The sequence below is a fragment of the Castanea sativa genome, chromosome 7 (assembly GCF_040712315.1).
Source record: "Castanea sativa cultivar Marrone di Chiusa Pesio chromosome 7, ASM4071231v1".
Lineage (NCBI taxonomy): Eukaryota > Viridiplantae > Streptophyta > Magnoliopsida > Fagales > Fagaceae > Castanea > Castanea sativa.
In genome coordinates, this window is record NC_134019.1 from 23,322,855 (window position 1) to 23,344,473 (window position 21,619).

General features: G+C 35.1%; 1 protein-coding gene and 1 pseudogene across 1 annotated transcript; both read left to right on the forward strand.

Moving 5' to 3' along the window:
• The first annotated feature begins 3,160 nt into the window (after positions 1 to 3,160).
• Positions 3,161 to 5,031, forward strand: LOC142644176 (protein FAR1-RELATED SEQUENCE 5-like; annotated as a pseudogene).
• Positions 5,032 to 14,537: 9,506 nt separating this feature from the next.
• Positions 14,538 to 16,844, forward strand: LOC142644177 (uncharacterized). The gene is made up of 2 exons (XM_075818846.1): positions 14,538 to 15,813; positions 15,934 to 16,844. Exons 1-2 carry the CDS (start codon positions 14,538 to 14,540, stop codon positions 16,842 to 16,844), a joined length of 2,187 nt encoding a protein of 728 aa, XP_075674961.1.
• Positions 16,845 to 21,619: the final 4,775 nt, after the last annotated feature.

Genomic DNA, 21,619 nt, shown 5'->3' on the forward strand with positions numbered 1-21,619 from the left:
TTCTTCTTACTTAAAGATCTTTTACAAAAATTCTCTCCCCTTGTTACAGGCTCTCTCTCTCTCTTATAGTCCCTTCTCCCTTCCTCCCGATTTAGATTGCTCCTCTTGATACTTGTCACATCCGCCCCTTTTGGAAGTCCCTAGGTAATAACTGTAAGGCTGAAAATCACTGTTCAGGTATCACTTCCTCATAAATGTGGCTAGAGACTTAAGTACAGAGCATTCAATGCGGTAGTAGCAACTTTCTCTAAGATCTTTTCTTTACCCCTTTTGCCCTCTGTGCCCCTTTTAAACATATCTCCATACCCAAGACCTTTTAAAATATCATCCTAGTTAACATAACGTAACACTTGATCCTTGCCGTACTCAGCCAAGGATGTAGTCTTCCTCGGATTTTTTACATTCACCTCATCTGCCACATTTGCTTACGAGACTGTAAGTTTGATATCGTTATTACCACTAACCCATCCTCGGACAAGCGAACATCCTCAGCTTAAGCCCATGGCCCAAAAACATATCTTGGGCCTTTTGTCCCCACAAGAATGATTATCAATAATATTTAAATTATATATGTAAGAATGATACTATGCATCTCAATGTATATATTTTAAGTATATTCATGCATGTGCATGGGGTTACAAGGGGTTACAAACTAGTTATTATTATTATTATTAGAGAAAACATTAGGTCAGGCTGTGGCGTAAAACACTGGTTTTACGTTACCAATAGAAACTTGCCATGTCACTCTTTTGTATTTATCACTTAAATCCCTAATCAAAACAAAACGAATTAAGAAAAAAAAAAAAAAAACTTTCGCCCCACAGCTGCTTCCTCAAACTTTTGCTTCCTTCCTCTTCCATTCTTTGTTTGCTCGAACCTCCACCACACCACACACCAAAGCACACCACCACACAGCTTGCCAGAGCTATACGTGGAGCTTGTAAACATATTGGAGCCACCGTGAGCCACAATCCAAAGGTTTGTTTTTCATTATTTGCCCTTTTCCCTAATTTGGATTTCGAATTATTGATGGATTTTTTTGGGTTTATGGGTTTTTTTCTAGAGCCTCATGAATTATTTATGGTTTTTATTTTCTTCTGTATTTTGGTATCTTGATGGGTTTTGATTAGATTCCTAATTGTTAAGAGTTCAACTTGTAAATGAATCTGATTGTAGTTCTTGGAGGATTGTAGTTCTTATAAGTTCTAATTTAGTTCCAAGAGTATTAGTTGAAATGTATAAGTTCCAGGAGAATAAGTTCTAATTGCAAGAATTTTGTGTTAAGAAGAAAGATCATGTTGAAGTAATTTGTATGATCGGTGTTTATGGATTTCTAGTTAGTGTGTATGGATTTCTAGTGAGTGTGGTTGAAATGTATCCTTTCCTTTCAGTGGGCCATTTATACTAGAGATTTGGATTGCACTTCATTTTCAAGTTTTTATTTTCGAATTTTTTTTTTTGTGATTTTCGCTTTGAGGAGAATAGCTTGGATTTGTAATCTATGCTCTTATTCAATAATAAGAAGAATTGTATTGTTCTCATTACATAACATTTTATTCATCTTCTCTTCCAAACATGCCTTAATTTATTGTTTCTCACATTCATTGCATTTCTTTCTAGCAACTTGGCCTGTATTAGTATCTGTAACCCTGCTTTAGGTATCAATACGATGGCTTTCAACTTAAATGGTTTCAATTTAACCAATCTATATTTTTTGTCTTAATTTATATTTTCTCACGTTCATTGCGTTTCTTTCTAGCAGCTTGGCCTGTATTAGTATTTGTAACCCTAATTTAGGTATCAATATGATGGCTTTCAACTTAAATGGTTTCAATTTCAACTAATCTATATTTTTTTTTCTTTTTTCCTTTTAGGGGGAGGGGGTCATAAAATTGTGAGAATAAGACTGACACCTAAGCTCTAATTGATAAACTTAAAATTCTTGATGTTGATTATACAAATTAAAATTGTAGGGAAAATTTTGACCATAGTTTCTATTATCTGCTAATGAATACCATGTGTATGTTTGCTCAAATATCTTTATGTTATCCTGTTTGATTATTTTTTTATTCAAATCATTATATCTTCATGTTGTCCTGTTTGTTATGTATGGCTTTGCTATGACAACTTAATGCTCAGGTCCATGGCATAAGGTGTAGGAGATGACTGTCATTTAACATAGATTATGCACATTTTTTTGCTTGACTAAATTGAATCTGATTTTTTTTTTTTTTGGGTTGGTAGTTTCCTAACCCAATTTTAGAAGATTCAAAAGAATGTTACTTCTTGTGTGATAGGATTGCTGAATTGTTTCCTAAATATATTTCTTTCAATTTTTCATATTTCTTTATTTTTCAATTTGTGTTTCCTTTTTTTTTTTTAACCTTGACTTAAAGTTTTGGATTTGCTTTTCTTGGGATATTGTTCAATTAGGAATCCAACACTGAAAAGTTCTATATTGTTAGTCTCTATATTAGTTCAACCACAAAATGAATTTAATTGAATGAAAATCTTGTTTTTTCTTACAGGTGTCTTTTCAACAAGTTTACTTATTGTGATTGTTGAATTCTCCACTATCAACTTTAGCCTTTGAGACACAGCTAGTATCTATATTGTGGTATCATTTATTTAATAGCTATTATAATACTTTTAGTTTCAAATATAATTTACTCCTACTTGTAAGGTCAATTTGCTCTCTATATGTACCAAAGTGCAAATGAAGATGTAGTTGGAGCTGTTTTATGGAATAAAGTTTATTGAATTGTTGAGCAGGGTGTTCAAATGCACCCTGCCTTTGTTGTGCTTTTGTGGAATTAGTTTGAATTTTAAACAATCAAATTGGTTGTTTGGCTTTGCATTAAGTGGTTGAATTTACTCTTTACTTGTATCCTAAATTGAGTTGAAACGTTACCATTTTTCAATGATAATTGTAATATTAGCGTAAAATTTTCCAATTAAATTTTAATTTTGTAATAGAACAAGTTTGCCAAATTGGGCAAGTTTAGTATTGTAATAGCACAAAATTTAAATTTATTCTTAGTTGTTGCTTATGAATTTTTCTTCTCTTTTTTTTTTATAGGTCATATTGAAATTTAAAATTACTTGAATTGAAAATATGAGTGCGAACAACAAAGAACCTAAAACAATCTCACTTTGTGATATGGTGGATGACTTAGTACATGATGAGTCAAAAATAAACGAAGATCAAAATAATGTAGACTTGTCATTGGATGATTCAAATCAACTTTTTGCATGCAATAGGCATTCAGAACCAAGTTTTAATATGGTGTTTGATAACTTAGAGGATGCTCATGCATATTATAATGCATATGCAAGACAAAAGGGTTTTAGTATACTGAGTAAATCATACTCGAAAGAATAAAGATAAAATATTGGTTGGAACTGAATATATTTGTTCAAAAGAAGGATTTCGTCTTCAATGTAATGAAGACAATGAAGGAACAAGTCTAGATCATGCAGAAACAAGAGTGGGATGCAAAGCAATGATAGGTTTAAAGAAAGTTGATGATGCATGGATTGTATGTAAGTTTGTGGAGGGTCAAAATCATGAGCTTCTTACTCCTAAGAGTACAAGTTTGCTTCGTGGGCATAGAGTGATAAAAAGTGCCCAAAAGAATCTTATAAATGCACTCAATAAGTCAAGTATAGCCCCAAGCAAGATAATGTCTATGTTAAGTAAAGAATCTGGTGGTGATTATAATGTTAGATGTATTCTAGTCGATATTCAAAATTATTTGGGTAGTAAAAGAAGAAAGTTGCTTCAAGATGGAGATGCCCAGGGAATGTACAAATATTTTTATTGAAGTCAATGTAAAAATCCAGGTTTTGTTTATGCAATTAAAGTTGATGAAAATGGGTGCATGGGTAATTGCTTTTGGGTAGATGCTAGGTCAAGAATGGCATACCAATATTTTGGAAATGTTGTTACCTTTGACGCTACATATCAACCAAATCGTTATAAGATGCCTTTGGTTCCTTTCACAGGGGTTAACCACCATCATCAATCTGTGATGTTTGGATGTGCTTTGCTTGTCAATGAAACAACAGAATCTTATATATGGTTGTTGCAGACTTGGCTTAATGCAATGATTGGAAATCCTCCTTCTACAATTATAACAGATGATAACAAGGCTAAGGCTAAGAAAATTGCAGATGTATTGCCAAATGCAACTCATAGATTGTGTATATGGCATCTTTTACTGAAAGTTTCAAACTAGTTGTCCCATGTATATAATAAATATCCACATTTTTCAGGGAGAATTTCACCATTGCATCCATGATATAGTCACTATTGAAGAGTTTGAGTTAGAATTGAGTAAGATTATGGAGGAATGTGGATTGAGGGATAATGATTGATTGGAAAATCTTTACGTGCGGCTTGAAAGATGGGTTCTAGCTTACTTATAAAGGTCATTTTGTGCCGGGATGTCTACAACTCAAAGGAGTGAAAGCATGAATAAATTTTTAAAGATTATGTTCGTTCAAGTACAACAATAAGTGATTTTTTGTATCTATACTAGCAAGCTTTGAATGCACATCATCTCAAAGAGCAAGAACAAGATGTAAAGACAAAAAATTCAGTGCCAGTTTTGAAAACATGTTATAAGTTGGAAGCAAAGATAGCAAAAGTTTATACAAAAAAGATGTTTATGAAATTTAAAGAAGAGTTATTTTGTAGTAAAAAATACAAGGCATCCAAATATTGTGAAGAAGATATACAAGGTGGTAGCTCATGGGAAAGAAAGTCTATTTTATAAAGTGTCTCTTGATAGTGTTGAGACAAAAGCTATTTGTACATGCCATATGTTTGAGTTTTTTGGAATTATTTTTAGGCATATCCTTGCTATTTTTGTGAAGAAATCTCTTGTGCACTTTTTTCCATCACATTATATTTTACAAAGATGGACAATTAATGCCAAGAAGCACATTGTACATGACATATTTGGTGATGTCGTACAGGTGGAGCCTCAACTTTTTTCTACCATGATGAGAAATAATTTGATGCTTTAATTTTTGGAAGTTGCGGAGGCAGGGTCACAATTAGAGAAGAAATACAAGCATCTAGGACAAATTTTACGAAAAGTTCATGAGGAGCTTCTAGCCATGCAAGATGTTTATGATGTTGATGATTTAGGAAGTCCTAATGATACTACATTAAACAATCAAGTATTATTAAATCTTCCAATTACTTTGCGAGACCCTCCACACGTTCCTTCAAAGGGAAGGCCTAAAGCTTTGAGACAAAAGCATCCAAAAGAAAAACAATTGACGAAGAAGAGAAAATGTAGCATTTGCAAAGAAACAGACCATATGAAAACCAATTGTTTGACACATAAACATCATAGGTAATTACATGACCTTATTGAGTTGTAGTGTTAATTTATTATTAAAATTTTTGGTTTATAAAATTACTTCTTGTAGGTATGTTGCAAATACAAGCTTGACACCACATTGGGAGTCAATGCATCAACAAAGTCAAACTGAGATTATTTAATTATAATATATTTAGTTTCAAGATAATACATACCTTTGCTGATATTTTCAAAAATAAGCCTTTACGTTTTTTAAATTAGGAATTTTCAATGGCAAGGTTGAACCCGTTAGTTAGAGCAAATACATTGTGCTCCACAAGTTTTGTATAGATATATGATGTATTTGATTTTTTTACTTAGTATAAATTGTTCTGTAATAGATGCTTTTGTTATTTATTCATTTTTTCATTTGTCAATCTTCTTTAGAACTCTTTGCAAACTGTGACATATCCTTCTACATCATCATCTACTATGTATATACATCCCAACCAGTCATCATTTATGGTATGACCACTTAGCGTTTAATTAGAATATATTAAATTTTTTTTAACTGTGTTCATTCTACTTTTATTTTTGTATTTGGTTGTACATTCTTTTATGTAAGATTTATTACAACAATTCCAAGAAAGTTGATGTACAAACAAGTTTTGTGTCCAAAAGAATGGATTGGGAAGCAAATATTTTCTGGTTATATAATATATATAAATTGTGGTGGATAGAACCATCTTTTTTTCTTTTTTCTTTTTTGTATTCCCAACGTACGGTCATCTTTGTAATCCTATGATCCTCTTTTTGTATTCTAAATCATGACAGGTTTTATTTTAAATTAAATTGTGACAGGTTTTATTTCATTTTTTATTCTAAATTGAGTTGTTATTATGTCGAATTTTAGTTTGTATGTACAGAAGTATTAGTTGGCTTGTTTTATTTGAAAATTCATGACCAGTCTATGAATTTAAACAAGTATTCGTGTAATTTTGATTCTATAAAAGAATTGTTGAAATGTCTTTGATTTTGCTTAATTTAGCAAATTTTGGTTACAATAGGTGCACAATTAATGATACAAAGTCTATCTAGCTGAAAATAAAATTGACAATGAATTTAAATCATCTTGATTATTGAAGATCTGTTCACACAAACCTAACAATGAGCTATTGCAATCATTATAAAAAAAATAGTGCTTAACAAATATAAAAAATGTACAAGACATGTCACATTACAAACATATTTAACAAATATAAAACCAAGGATTTCAACCCAATGCAAAAGCCATCCAAGACCATAAAATACATTAAAGCTTAAAAAATGCATAAATTTGGGGTGATGATGCAAAGGACTACAATCCAAATAGGTTTGCTGTAGGAGTTTCAAAAGTTACAAAGGGTCAAGTTTCATTTTTCCCGTTCGGATGGGGTCCTTGATATGCATTGGACAACATTTTTCTATGATAGAAGCGAAAATGGCTCTGTCAATGATTCTACTACGCTTCTCCTTTGAGCTATCCTCATCCTATGCTCATGCTCTGCTCCCAATTATAACCCTTCAACCACAATATGATGCTCACATTATTCTACATAAACTCCAGAAAACTCTAGAATAGAAAATATCAGTTGTCAAAAAAAGATTTGAATGCATAACAAAAGAAACATTTCATATGTGTATTAATGCTTTTGGTAAAGAAACATTCCATGCAATTTTGCATATCCACATGTATGCATTTCATTTGCAATAAATTGTATCTGTATGAAGACCAATTTATTAGAAACTAAGTACAATTCACATTCACCAACAATTGAAAGTTTACTGCCGTCACTGCTCACCCTTGATGCGGTAGTCACTCCATAAGTATAAATGCTTGTGGGGTGTGGAGGACAATAGCCGGGGTTCAAGTCTCTAGGAGGGAGCTTCACACACATATATACTTAGATAAGGCTAAAGTAGAAATTCTATCTTGTATAAAAAATATATAAATAAATAAATAAATAAGTTTACTACCCAGTACTATTATCTCTTTAAGTACAACCCAACAAAAACAAATCCATGTATAAATCCAGGAATAGCCTATGGAAAGTTTAAAGCTTAAAAATGGTCTTAACTTCTACCCTAAAGCGAATCCGTGCACGTATCCAGGTGCAGTTGAATGCATGTAACGTCCAACGATATACATGTCGAATTCATGCTCTCCTTCTCCAATTACTCTAATGCACACCACAGCCATTCCCATCTCCAAGCTACTTCGTATGATACTTCGGGACAGGCTGCTCGTCAAGCTATGCACCACAATAGGTCTATGAAGTGGATATAAGGAATGTAACACTTCAATTACTTCAACATCTTCTTCATCACGAATTCTAAAATGAAATTCATTGTAGTAATATGTCAATATGATATGTAATGCAATGACACTTTTATCAACCTTGTCATGTATTTAGCAATTGTGTTATTTGCCCTTTTGACGGTCACGGATGGCCCTTTGTCTTCTACTTTGTAAGTTTTTTGCCAACTGAAATGACAATCGTTCATATGTGGCACTCAACTTCCTTAAAGCAGCTTGAAGGATTCGATACTGACATTATAGATACTATTACAGGCCAAGCTGCTTGAAAGAAACACAATGAACATGAGAAAAAATAAATTAAGGCATGTTTTGAAGAGAAGATGAATAAAATGTAAAAGATTATCCAAAATTAAATACTTACAATATCTACAGACCACTCAACTGATTCCAAACTCTTTAGCTCCAAGACAGATCTGAGTAAAGGTTATGTAATGAGAACAATACAATTCTTCTTAGTATTGAATAGAAGCATAGATTACAAATCCAAGCTGCTCTCCTAAAAGCGAAAATCATAACATAAATTCTAAAATAAAAACATGAAAATGAAGTGCAATCCATATCTCTAGTATATATGGCCCACTGAAGGGTACAAACCACACTCACTAGAAATCCATAAACACCGATCATACAAATTACTTCAACATGATCATTCTTCTTAACACAAAATTCCTGCAATTAGAACTTATACTCCTGGAACTTATACATTTCAACTAATTAGAACTTGTACATTTCAACTAATACTCCTGGAACTAAATTAGAGCTTATAAGAACTACAATTCTCCAAGAAATACAATTAGATTCATTTTATGGGTTGAATTCTAACACTTTAGGAATTTAATCAAAACCCATCAAGATACCAAAATACAGAAGAAAAAAAAAACCATAAATAATTCATGAGGCTCTAGAAAAAAACCCATTAACCCAAAAAAAACCCATCAATAATTTGAAATCCAAATTAGGGAAAAGGGCAAATAATGAAAAACAAACCTTTGGATCGTGGCTCACGGCGGCTCCAATATGTTTACAAGCTGAACGCACAGCTCCGGCGAGCTATGTGATGGTGTGCTTCGATGTGTGGTGTGGTGGAGGTTCGAGCAAGCACAACTCCAACTTAAACTCAAACTCATCATTATTATTTTTTTTAAATAAAATTATTTTTGTTTAATCAAAACCTAAGAGAAGGAGTGAAACAAGTCAAACTTAAACTTAAACTCAAACGTTGATAATCTATATAAAAACAAAAATTATGATAGGACTCAAAAAAAAAAAAAAAAAGACTAACTTCACGTTGATAATCGTGGGTTTGGTTTTTGGGTTGAAATTTCTACTATTTTTATTTTATTTTATTGTACATGGCAAATAAAGCATCTCTATTTTTTTGGAGAAAAATCAAAGATGCAACATATGTCTTCTAGCCTAAGAAACGATAAATTTTTATTTGGTATGTTATATATAAATTTATTGAATTTAGTTTGGTTCTAAAGTACAATTTGGAGATTCTATAAATTTTGAAATTTTAATTTTTGGGGTTTTTGGTATTTGCATCTTAGTAGGTTGATTTTAATTCTTCACCTTAAATCCTTTTTATTTAGGTTCATGTGATTTTTTGTTTTTTTATTAAAATCTATATTTGTGGTTGATTAATTATTTGTTTGGATTAATTTCAATTTTTTTTTTCAGAATGTCTATTTACTCATTGTTGGATTTTTTTCAAAGTCAATAGTTTTTCTATGCATTGCACGGGTTAGCAACTAGTTGTTGTTGTTTTTGTTATTATTATTATTATTATTGCTACGAAGCATTTTATCGTTGCTATGTTCCAGTTGAGCCACATCATCGTCCACACATTTTTTTTCATATTTTTCCTTTTTTTATTCCTTCCCCTTCCAATTGTAATTACTGTTTGGCTCTTCTTTGAGTTCTTTCAACTTTCCATTTCTTTTCTTCTTCTTTTTTTTTTCCTTTTTTTTTATTTTTTTTTTTTTTTTATTTTTTTATTTTTTTATCTCTTCCCCTTCCTTATGTAAATAACGTTTTGCTCTTCTCCGAGTTCTTTCAACTCCCCTTTTCGATTAAAAAAAGATTCCAATTTGCTTGAACTTTCCGATTTCAGTAAAATTTTGTCTCTTCTCTCTCAATTAAAGATTATGGCAATATTAAAATAACATTTTCACCCAAAAAAAATTAAAACAACACTATAACTATGAAATTCAAATCTTTTTATTAAATGACCTCTTTCATACATATACCATTATATATTGCAACTGAAGGAAACTTTTATTATATGTTCTCCCCTTAGAGAGTTTGGGAGATGACACTCGACCCCAAATATTAAGGGAAAAAATATTTTTCCCCCTTTGACATCCATTTGACCAAATTTTATTAAATTAATATTAAAAATATTGTATACTAACTTGCTCTTTGCTTAAGGGAATGATTCCAAGATTATAGGAAATTTAATAATTAAAATCCATTGTTCTAAAGTTTTAATTATAGTGTATTTTAAAATATTAAGTATGGCCTTTGCTCCTTTTTTCTTTTTTCTATGGGTTATGCAAAGTGTTTTGGTGCTTGATAAAATTTTATTCTAAATTCATCATTTGAATTTTTACTAATCATGGTTAGACTTTTGTAAAGAGATTCTTATAAAAATTTTAAATATTTCATTACTAATATGAATAGAAGGGGGTGATTGTTAATTTTTTTTTAAATCTCAAGGGAGGGGAGTGTTTTTTCCCTTCATGTTTGGGGTGGAATGTCATTCCCTCAAACCTCAAGGGAGGGAGAGGGAAACGTAATTACCCTAAAGCAGAATACTTTTTTAAAATAACGCATGCACTACTAAACGATTTAACCTATAAAATTTATATTATACTCTATTATAATCATGTAACATTTTCCCACGCATCGCATGGGTCTGAGACTAGTTCTTACTAATTAATAAGACTAATTCACCCAAAGTGAGCTTGCAATACTTACCATGTAGGGTTTAAAAACTTACGTGTCACCAATAAAAAAGAGTTATTCAAAATATTCATTTATTATAGGGATAATTACACTTTACCTACCTGCGGTTTGCCTACAATTTGACTTGCCTATCCGTGGTTTCAATTTTGACACTTTACCTACCTGTGGTTCCCTCCCTTACTAATCCGTAACCCACCTTTGTTAAAATTAAGGGTAAATAGGTATTTTTGCTCAAGTTTTATGTCTCTCTCCTCCCAAAACAAAAAATAGTAAAAAAATGCAAGAGAAAGAAGATCAAAAAGTGGTATTTGTCTCTCTCTCTCTCTCCATTCACACAAATCTTGAACATGAAGAACATACCAAGATAAAAAAAAACCCCAGATCAACCTACACAAGGGTTGCAAACAGCTGAAATCACTCTAATATCATTGAAATTAGGTAATCCATCTACGATTTCACAAACCATATCAGCGGGAAGATTGGATAGTTTGGAGGATGGTGTTGATTGGATTGTAACAAACTGTTCAAGGTAAAAACAAAATTTCTTGTTTATTTTCTAATAGCTAGCTCCATGACTTTCTCTAAGGAGATGAGATTAATTTTTATATAATCTTACTGTAAGAGGCAAAATTTTAAGCCAATTATAAAATGCCACATCAAAGTTTAGTGGCAAATTCTAAATTAATGTCCTTAAATTAATTAAATTAGATGATGACATGTGTCATCCAAATTGACATCACACTAGCATATCAAAATTTGCCACATGTCATTTGGCCCACAAAATAAAGATAAACTTCCTATTCAAAATTTATGGATAATTATCTTTATTAAAATAAACTAAATAGAGATAATGATTTATCTTTGTTGATTATTATCTTTATCAAAATATGATATAGATAAATAGAGATAATTATCTCTAAGAAGAATTTGGGCCAATCAAAAGTCTACTACATACTTTCAAGTATATCAACTCAAAGTGGGGCTTATCCTCTAAAATCACTATAAATAGAGGACATCCCCTCTCATTTTAAGAGGAAGTTTTCAAGAGACCCAAGCTCTGGAGAAATTCTGTCTCAAGAATCTTTGAAGAACTTGAAGAACATTCGAAGGGCTTGAAGAACTTGAAGGACAACAAATCTCTAACGAGCTTAAAGCCAGATATTCGTTATGAAGACCATTTGATCCATCTTTCAACCAAATTGAAGAAAATTTCGCGTTTGAGTCAAGACCATAAAGAAGATAGAATCAGAGGAGCATTTGTCAAAAATTGAGATTGAACTCATTACTTGATTAATACAAAAAATATATTTGTAGAACTCATTTTTTTTCAATTTGTTTGATTTTTCTTCAATTGAGAAATTTGTTTTTACAAATTTTTGGCACGCCCAGTGGGACAATCTCTGCCTCTCATCTCTTCTTCATCAATTTGTCATATCATTTGAAGTCCTATGGCTTCAAAGAATATTCAAATCAACAACCCCCTTTTTGGAACAAGTGAACTTGATCCTATAATGGATTCAAACTCTTCATCAAGTTTTGACACTACCTATGCTGGACCTATGACAAGGGGAAGAACAAAGGCTCTTGCAGAGGTTTATGCTCAAACAACGCCCATATCTCGGCCCTCACTTGTTTCTAACACTCCTAAAGCTCAGAATTCGCGAACAGCTTTGTCTACGCAAAGGGCAAGCAAAGATGTAGTTGGTCTTGTCAAACAAATGTTGTCTCAGCCAGCTTTGTCTCAAACTTCGGAATCAATCCAAGAAGTTCCAATAGCTGAAGAAGAGAACAGATTACCTGACGGCTCTGAGTTCTCCTTTTCAGAAGATATCCCTACTTCCAAGCTTATGGATTCTCCTCACTCTGTTAGTTCATCTGCCATGCCAGTCATGATGACTATCACAACATCTTTGGAAGAACAAGTCTCGACTATAGCTCAGACTTTAGAAGAATTAATGAAGTCTATGAAAGAAAGGGAAGCATTGAGAGACACGCAAATAACTCTTCTAATGGATAAGATGGGGAATACATCTAGACTGAATCGCGAAGATGAAAGCTCTAGGCCAAACCAAACCCATAATGACAAACCCGAGAGTTCAACAAAGGATCTCAATTTCTCTACAGATGGGTCTATCTCTCCTGACCAGCTCAAGGAGTTAATCAAGGAAGCTATCAAAGATCAAGTTGGGGGCGGAAGTCAAGCATCTATTGCCTATGCTAAACCATACACTCAAAGGATAGATCTCTTGAGGATGCCTCAAAACTATCAGCCACCGAAGTTCCAACAATTTGAAGGTAAAGGCAATCCAAGGCAACATGTAGCCCATTTTGTGGAAACTTGTAACAATGCTAGAACTTATGGGGATCTCATGGTCAAGCAATTTGTTCGCTCTTTGAAGGGAAATGCATTTGATTGGTATACCGATCTAGCACCTGGCTCCATTGATAGTTGGAATCAAATGAAGCGAGAATTCCTAAACCGTTTCTATAGTACTCGACGTACTGTTAGCATGATAGAACTCACCAATTCAAAGCAATGGAAAGAAGAGCCTGTCATTGATTACATTCAGCGGTGGAGGAATCTTAGTCTTAACTGCAAGGATCAATTATCAGAGGCGTCTGCAATTGAGATGTGCATTCAAGGAATGAATTGGGCTATAAGCTATATTCTTCAAGGAATAAAGCCTAAAACATTTGAAGAATTAGCAACACGTGCTCATGACATGGAGCTTAGTATTGCCTCCAATGGCCACCAAGGTCCCCCTGTTCAAGAACCCCGTAAGGGGAGAGAAAGACAAGATACTCGCAAAGGGGGCAAATTCCCTCCTAAACCGGAAAACAAGCAATCTTTGATTGTAACTACTGCTCCTCTCAAAGTTTCGATTAAGCCCAAGATGAAAGAACAAATGCCTACTTTCACTCAAGATAAAGGAAGAAGAAGACCAACATTACAAGAGATGCAAGAAAAACAATATCCATTCCTTGATTCTGATATCTCCAATATATTGGACCATTTACTTGAGTTGAAGTTGATTGAGCTACCAGAGATGAAGCGTCCTGAAGAAGCTGACCAAACAAATGACCCTAAGTATTGCAAGTATCATCGCCTCATAGGCTACCCTATAGAACGATGTTTTGTGTTGAAAGATAAAATTATGGAGCTAGCCTACCAAGGAAAGATCACATTTGATGATGAAGTTGTGACTTCTAATCTTGCCATGGTGGCCTCAACAACCACTTCTACTTTTCTTACCCTTCAATTTGGTTCATTTGAGCCCATTGAGGTAAAGGTGTCTTTTCCCCCAGTACCAATTCTTGAGATATCTGATAACGACCCTCATAGGGATGAACATGCTTATAAAGATGAACCTTTAATTACCGATGAAGAAGGATGGACCCTTGTGACTCGACGAAAGAATCATAAAGCAAAATACAATGTACATGCAAAGGAGAGTCAAAAGACACCTTGTGCAGTAAAAAGGCCGACGAAGGTGATGAAGCCTAGAACTGAAGTAGCAGTACTATCTCTTGAAGGTAAATCCGTGCAAAGCCCACGACAACCAGTTACTTTACAAGAATTCATCCCCCGGCATTTTCAAAATTATGTCTTTTCATCTCTCACATGCTATCAAATAAGTGATGAGGAAAAATCAGATTGCGAGGAGGAGACAGAATGAGCTATTGTGTACAAGGCATGCTGGTCGTCAATCATTTTCACTGATGACGATTGTTTATTGGGCCCCAAGATTCACAATCGCCCCTTGTTTGTAACTAGGTACATTCGAGAACAACGAGTTAATCGTATCCTTATCGATGGTGGGTCTGTAGTCAATATTCTCCCACTCAAAATATTGAAAGAATTAGGAATCTCCTTGGATGAACTACTTCCCAGTAAGTTAATGATTCAAGGCTTTAATCAGGGTGGACAAAGAGCTATTAGGAAGATTAGACTTCAGATGCTCATTGGTGAAATGGAATCAAGCGCACTCTTTCACATCATCGATGCTAAGACCACTTATAAGCTGCTTATTGGAAGACCATGGTTTCATGAGTATGGTGTTGTGCCATCTACATATCACCAATGCCTTAAATATTTCCAAGATGGACAAGTCAAGAAGATAGTGGCTGATGACAAGCCCTTTACTGTAGCTGAGTCACACTTTGCTGATGCCAAATTTTACTTGGAAGATGATAAGATAGAAGAAACCCAAGTTGTGGCTTCACTATCTAGCAAAGAAGAAAGGCCCCACTCCAAAGCTTCAAGGGTTAATTCTCCAATTAGGGAGAAGGAAACCAAGCAAACCGAGACTTTTATAGAAAATAGGAAGCATCATACTCCAGAAGTAACTAGAGTAGCCCCTGTACTACACTATGTTCCAGTCGCCAAAAGAAAAGAAGGTCAATCCCCATTTTCAGGAGATGAGGAGTCAATATCAAAGGATTTGCAAGGATTAAACCTGCCAGTTACTAAAATCATAAAACTGAAATCCTCAAGTCAACCATTGAAAGGGTTTACAAGACCATCCCAAGGGCCGATTTTTGAGCATGGGACTTTGCCCACTAAAAGAACAGAAGAGGGTTTTGACCCTAACGCGTATAGACTCGTGGCTAAGGCTGGTTATAACCATGAGAAGCCAACTAGTTTGGGTAAGCTCATCCCTGAAGCCTCTGGAAAAGGACAAAAGACATCGAAAGCCCAGGGTGTTGGGGCAACAAGTTCTAAGGCCGGAATTGGATATACTCCACCAACCCCCATCCATATCCCCATTCGAAAAGTTAGTGTTTTGGTGATTTCGGCAGAAGATAAAGAAGAAGAACGATCATCAAAGCCATCAAAGAAACCATCTGTTTTTTATCGCATTGGCCAACCCACTCCCCCTATCTCAATCTTCGACAGGTTGGGGGCACAAGAAGATGATAACTTTGTTAATGGCACTCGAAGCTCTGTTCTTATAAGACTCAGTCGCTCAACTTCTTCCCAAAATGGCACTCGAAGTTCCGCTCTTACAAGACTTAGTTATGCTACTTCTTCTCAACTCTCAAAGGATGAGAAGTTAAGACAAAAGCAAAATAAGATATCAAATTTCCTTCACAGAGATGTTGATGAGACACTCCTTATGGATCAAGATTCAAATGAGGTTCACAGCTCCATTCCATCTCGCATGAAGCGTAGAAGTATTTGGGAAGTAAATACTAGAGAAACCTTGACTGCAAAAAAACGTACAATGGTGTCCACAAAACAATAGGCGGAAGACGAGGTTGCCATTTCAGTAAATCATATAACAATCACTTAAGTCACAAAAGTGGAGTCCCCTATTGAAGACGATGCTGAAGATGCTCCACCCACATTTGAAGAAGGCATGCAGGCTACAGTTGATGAATTGAAGGAAGTTAACAATGGCGCTACCAAAGACCATAGGCCAGTCTTTATAAATGCAAATTTGTCCCTAGAGGAAGAAGATGCTTATGTTGAACTCCTCAAAGAATATAGGAATGTTTTTGCTTGGACATACAAAGAAATGCCAGGCCTAGATCCAAAGGTCGTTGTTCACCACTTATCAGTAAGGCATGGGGTGCGACCAATGAAGCAAGCACAACGTAGATTCCGGCCTGAGTTAATCTCCCAGATTGAAGGTGAGGTCAACAAGCTTCTTGAAGTTGGCTTTATTCGTGAAGTTAAGTATCCCACATGGGTATCAAACATTATCCCAGTAAGAAAGAAGAATGGGCAAATTCGTGTTTGTGTCGACTTTCGTGACCTTAACAGGGCATGTCCAAAAGACGAATTTCCTCTTCCTTTAACAGAAATTATGGTTGATGCTACAGTAGGCCATGAAGCTCTTTCATTTATGGATGGGTTCTCTGGTTACAATCAAATTTGCATGGCTCCAAAAGATGAAGAGCTCACTGCTTTTCGTACTCTAAAAGGAGTATACTGCTATAAAGTTATGCCTTTCAGATTAAAGAATGCAGGCGCCACTTATCAAAGGGGGATGCAAAGAATATTTGATGACCTACTTCACATGAATGTAGAGTGCTATGTTGATGATCTGGTTGTGAAGTCGAAGAAGAGAATCGAGCATCTGCAAGACCTTCGTCAAGTCTTTGAGCGACTTCGTAGGTACCAACTTAAAATGAACCCAATGAAGTGTGCATTTGGAGTTACATCAGGAAAATTCCTAGGATTCATAGTTCGACACCGATGAATTGAAATTGATAGATCGAAGATTGATGCTATTCAAAAAATGCCAGAACCTCGAAATATTCACGAGCTCAAAAGTCTTCAAGGAAAGCTTGCTTACATCAGAAGGTTTATATCCAACTTGGCAGGACGCTGTCAACCTTTCAGTCGCCTTATGAAGAAAGATGTCCCATTTAAGTGGGATCAAGCATGTAGAAATGCTTTCAAGAGCATCAAAACATACTTGCTAAATCCCCCTGTTCTACGAGCACCCATACAGGGGTGGCCACTTATTCTTTACATAGCAGCACAAGAACGATCATTAGGAGTGCTTCTGGCTCAAGAAAATGAAGAAGGAAAGGAGAACGCTCTCTATTACTTGAGTAGAACCTTGCATGGTGCTGAATTCAATTATTCACCAATTGAAAAGACATGTTTAGCTTTGATGTTTGCCATTCAAAAGCTAAGACATTACTTGCATTCCCATTCAATACGACTCATCTCACGAGCAGATCCCATTAAATACATTATGACTAAGCCAGTTCTTTTGGGAAGGCTAGCAAAATGGGCTCTCTTACTCCAAGAGTTCGAGATAATATATGTCCAACAAAAAGCAGTGAAAGGACAAGCTTTGGCCGACTTCCTTGCTGACCATCCTATTCCTGATGATTGGGAGATGTCTGATGACCTTCCTGATGAAGAAGTAATGCTCGTTGAAATTTCACAGCCTTGGAGGATGTTCTTTGATGGAGCTGCTCAACGTTGTGGTGCCGGTGCTGGAGTAGTGTTTGTAACTCCAGAAGGGGATATACTCCCATATGCATTTACTCTTACAAAATGTTGTTCAAACAATGTTGCTGAATATCAAGCGCTAATTCTAGGTCTTGAAATGGCAATGGATGCAAAAACAACTCGTTTGGAAGTCTTTGGTGATTCAAAGTAAATCATAAATCAAGTGTTTTTGCACTATGACGTGAAAAAGCCAGAATTGATTCCATATTGCAAATACGCCAAGAGGCTTTTGGGATGGTTTGATCACGTTAGTATTACACATGTCCCAAGAAATGAGAATAAACAAACTGATGCCTTGGCAAAATTAGCAACGGCTCTTACCTTACAAGATCCCGAAATAAAGATTCCAATATGCCAAACATGGGTAATACCTCCAAACTTTGATGAGGATGAGATAGAAGAAAAAGTAAACTCAATTTCAGTTTTTGACATAGAAAGAGAAGATTGGCGGCAACCTATCATTGATTATATAGAACATGGAAAATTGCCCAATGAACCTCGACATAGAACTGAAATTCGGCGACGAGCTCCACGTTTTGTTTATTACAAGAATACTTTATATCGCTGTTCTTTTGATGGTCTTCTCCTTCGTTGCTTGGATGATGAGGAAGCTACCAAGACAATTGAAGAAGCTCATTTAGGGATTTGTGGTGCTCACCAGTCAGGTCCTAAACTTCATTTTCAAATTAAGCGGATGGGTTATTACTAGCCCACTATGGTCAAGGATTGTATGGAATATGCGAAAAGATGTTCAGCATGTCAATTCCATGCAAACTTCATTCATCAACCTCCAGAACCCCTACATCGTATTGTAGCTTCGTGGCCATTTGATGCTTGGGGATTAGATGTGGTTAGGCCATTGACGCCAAAATCTTCTGATGGACATTCATATATCCTAGCTGCAACAGATTATTTCTCAAAGTGGGCTGAGGCTACTGTATTTCATGAAGTGAAGAAGGAAACTGTCATGAACTTCATCAAAAGAAATATCATCTTTAGGTATGGTGTACCCCGTTACATCATCACTGATAATGGGAAGGAATTCTACAACAAGTTGATGGACAAACTTTGCAATGACTTTGGTTTTAAGCAGCATAATTTCTCCATGTGTAATGCTCCAGCCAATGGTCTTACAGAAGCCTTTAACAAGACTCTATGCAATTTGCTCAAGAAAGTTGTAGGGAAGTCAAAAAGAGATTGGCATGAAAGAGTTGAGGAAGCCTTATGGGCATATCGTACAACATATCGAACACATACCCAAGCCACGCCCTATTCTCTTGTTTATGGGGTAGAAGCTATTCTACCACTTGAACGCCAAATTCCTTCATTAAGGATTGCCATTCAAGAAGGTCTTTCTAATGAAGACAATGTTCGTCTACGACTTGAAGAATTAGAAGCATTGGATGAAAAAAGACTGGAGGCACAACAACGCCTTGAGTGTTATCAAGCTCGCATTTCTAGGACTTTCAACAAAAAAGGTTCGTCCTCGATCTTTCCAAGTTGGAGATTTGGTTCTTGCTGTACGAAGACCCATCATTATCACCCATCGCAATAAGAACAAGTTTGTTTCAAAATGGGATGGACCGTATGTTGTTCAAGAAGCCTATACAAATGGAGCATACAAGTTGATTGCTGAAGATGGTTTAAGAATTGGTCCTATCAATGGCAAATTCTTGAAACGTTATTATGCCTAAAGATTGAAGCACTCCTTGGTAGGAGCCTACACTGCCAACCTCAACACTTAAAGGGTACATGATGTTTTTCCATTACTCTTGAAGGTGTTCACCCAAAAAAACAAAAAAAAAAAAAAAAACCTCCTTGAACTACGTAATGACTTGATCCCCCTCAAGGGGTACGTAGGCAGCTTGGCATTATATGCTAAGTTCAATCACATGTTCAAAAAAAAAAACCCTCCTTGAACTACGTAATGACTTGATCCCCCTCAAGGGGTACGTAGGCAGCTTGGCATTATATGCTAAGTTCAGTCACATGTTCAAAAAAAAAAAAAAAAACCCTCCTTGAACTACGTAATGACTTGATCCCCCTCAAGGGGTACGTAGGCAACTTAGTATTCTATGCTAAGTTCAGTCACATGTAAAAAAAAAAAAAAAACTTTTAACAATCATTGAAGTAAGAACTAGAGAAATAAACAATCCATTAAAAAAATTGACATGATGGAATTCCTTTATTGTTCACAAAAAAAAAAAAAAATGAAGAAGAAGAAGGAAAAAAGAAAAGAAGAAGATGGTTATAATGATTATCTATTACAAGTCAATATTTTCAATTGTAATTCTCTAATTCATCACGAGCAGTCCTTAATTCTTGTTCTAACAACTCCAAGGATTCAGTGTCTGCATTGCTTAAAGTATGAGAAGTCTCTACGGAAGAAATCTCTTCTTGAATGTTTGAAACAATTACTTTCTGGCTTGACAGTTTTTCATCATTTTCGAGGGCGGAAGCTTCAAGTTCTTGCTTGTAGGTGAATAATCGTTTCCGTTCTTCTTGAAACTCGGCTATTTTAGAATCGGTGTTCACTAATCCATCCTTAAGTGCCTCACCATGTGCTAATAATTCACCCTCTACCTTTAGCTGATCATCAAGTTGAACTTTATATTCTGTCAACTTTTTGTCACGCTGCTCGGGCGTCATACATGAGGAAAAGGAAGACTCTAGAGATGTAAAAGTATTGGCCTTATCGAAATATTCTGCAACCAATGTTTCTAATGGTGAAGGATCAATAGCTTGATTGGTTTTTATGGCCTCAAAAATCTTGTTAGCCCCATCAAGGAGTAAATATGTCTTGTTAAAGGGAGTTCTAACAATCTTTTGTTGAAGACTTTTCCAAAGATTCAATGCAAGATCAATGCGGTGCTTCAAAATTTCATCATTAGGATTATATTCAAAAACTTCAAGAGCACAAGACTTAGTTCTTTGAGGAGATCTTGTAACATTCTTCCTAGAATCGGTATTAGCCACCTCTTCTATGCTCCTTGGCAATGCAGTAGATGACCGTGGATCGGAAATTGAACTTTCACTATTATTTGAGGCCACATCATTATCAATGTCCAGTGGCAAGGTTCGTTGATCGGACTGAAAAAAATAAAATAATAATAATACATAGTTCATAAGGAAGCAAGAAGAAGAGTCAAAGACTAATCATGAATACCTGAACTTTGTTTCTTGTTGATGTAGCAAGAGACTGTGGATTGGAATTATTCTCAAAAGCCACCTCATTGTCAACCTCCATATTCAAAACTTGTTGACCAGACTGCAATCAAATACACATTGTTCATGTAAGATATACTTTGCATAAACAAAAGGAAAGTTTCTTCTAAAAAAAAAGAACAAAAAAAAAATACCTGATCCTTTGCACCCTCAAGGTTTTCAGAAGCACTTGTGATGCCACTAAGGGAATTTGGGTTGATAGGTATTGTTAATTTGGGCTTTTTAGTCCGATTCCAATGATGATCACTATCATTATCATCACTCATTTCTTCAAGGACTGGATTTTCTCCTCCTTCAAATGCATCATGCACTTCTAAGGATCTTTCAACAGATGGGGCCCTTGGAGGAGGCTTCTTCAATTTAGTTGTGACACCTTGAGACTCCTTGGGCTGAATATGGTGGTTCACAAGTTTTGAGATGGTGTTTGCCACATGAACTTTGGGTAATCGAATATCCTTATTATTGTTGCTCTTGACATTGATAGGCTGAACTACCTTACTCTTGGGAGGAGGAGGATGTGCACTTGCAATCAAAATATTTACACCATCATCAAGATACTTCCCATGAATATGATTCCACCACTTTTTGTAGCCACTTGTAGTATGAAGTTTGAAATTAGCTAGGGTAGGAGGCATTGGAAAGAATGTTTTGCAACCAGTCTTGTAGAGAGTACATAATCTCCAAAACTCCACAATTTTATCCAAAGTCCCTTGACGAATGTCCTCTTTAATGGTACCTGGAATGTCTTGGCAAAGTCCAAATTAACGGCTAAACCGAAAAGGA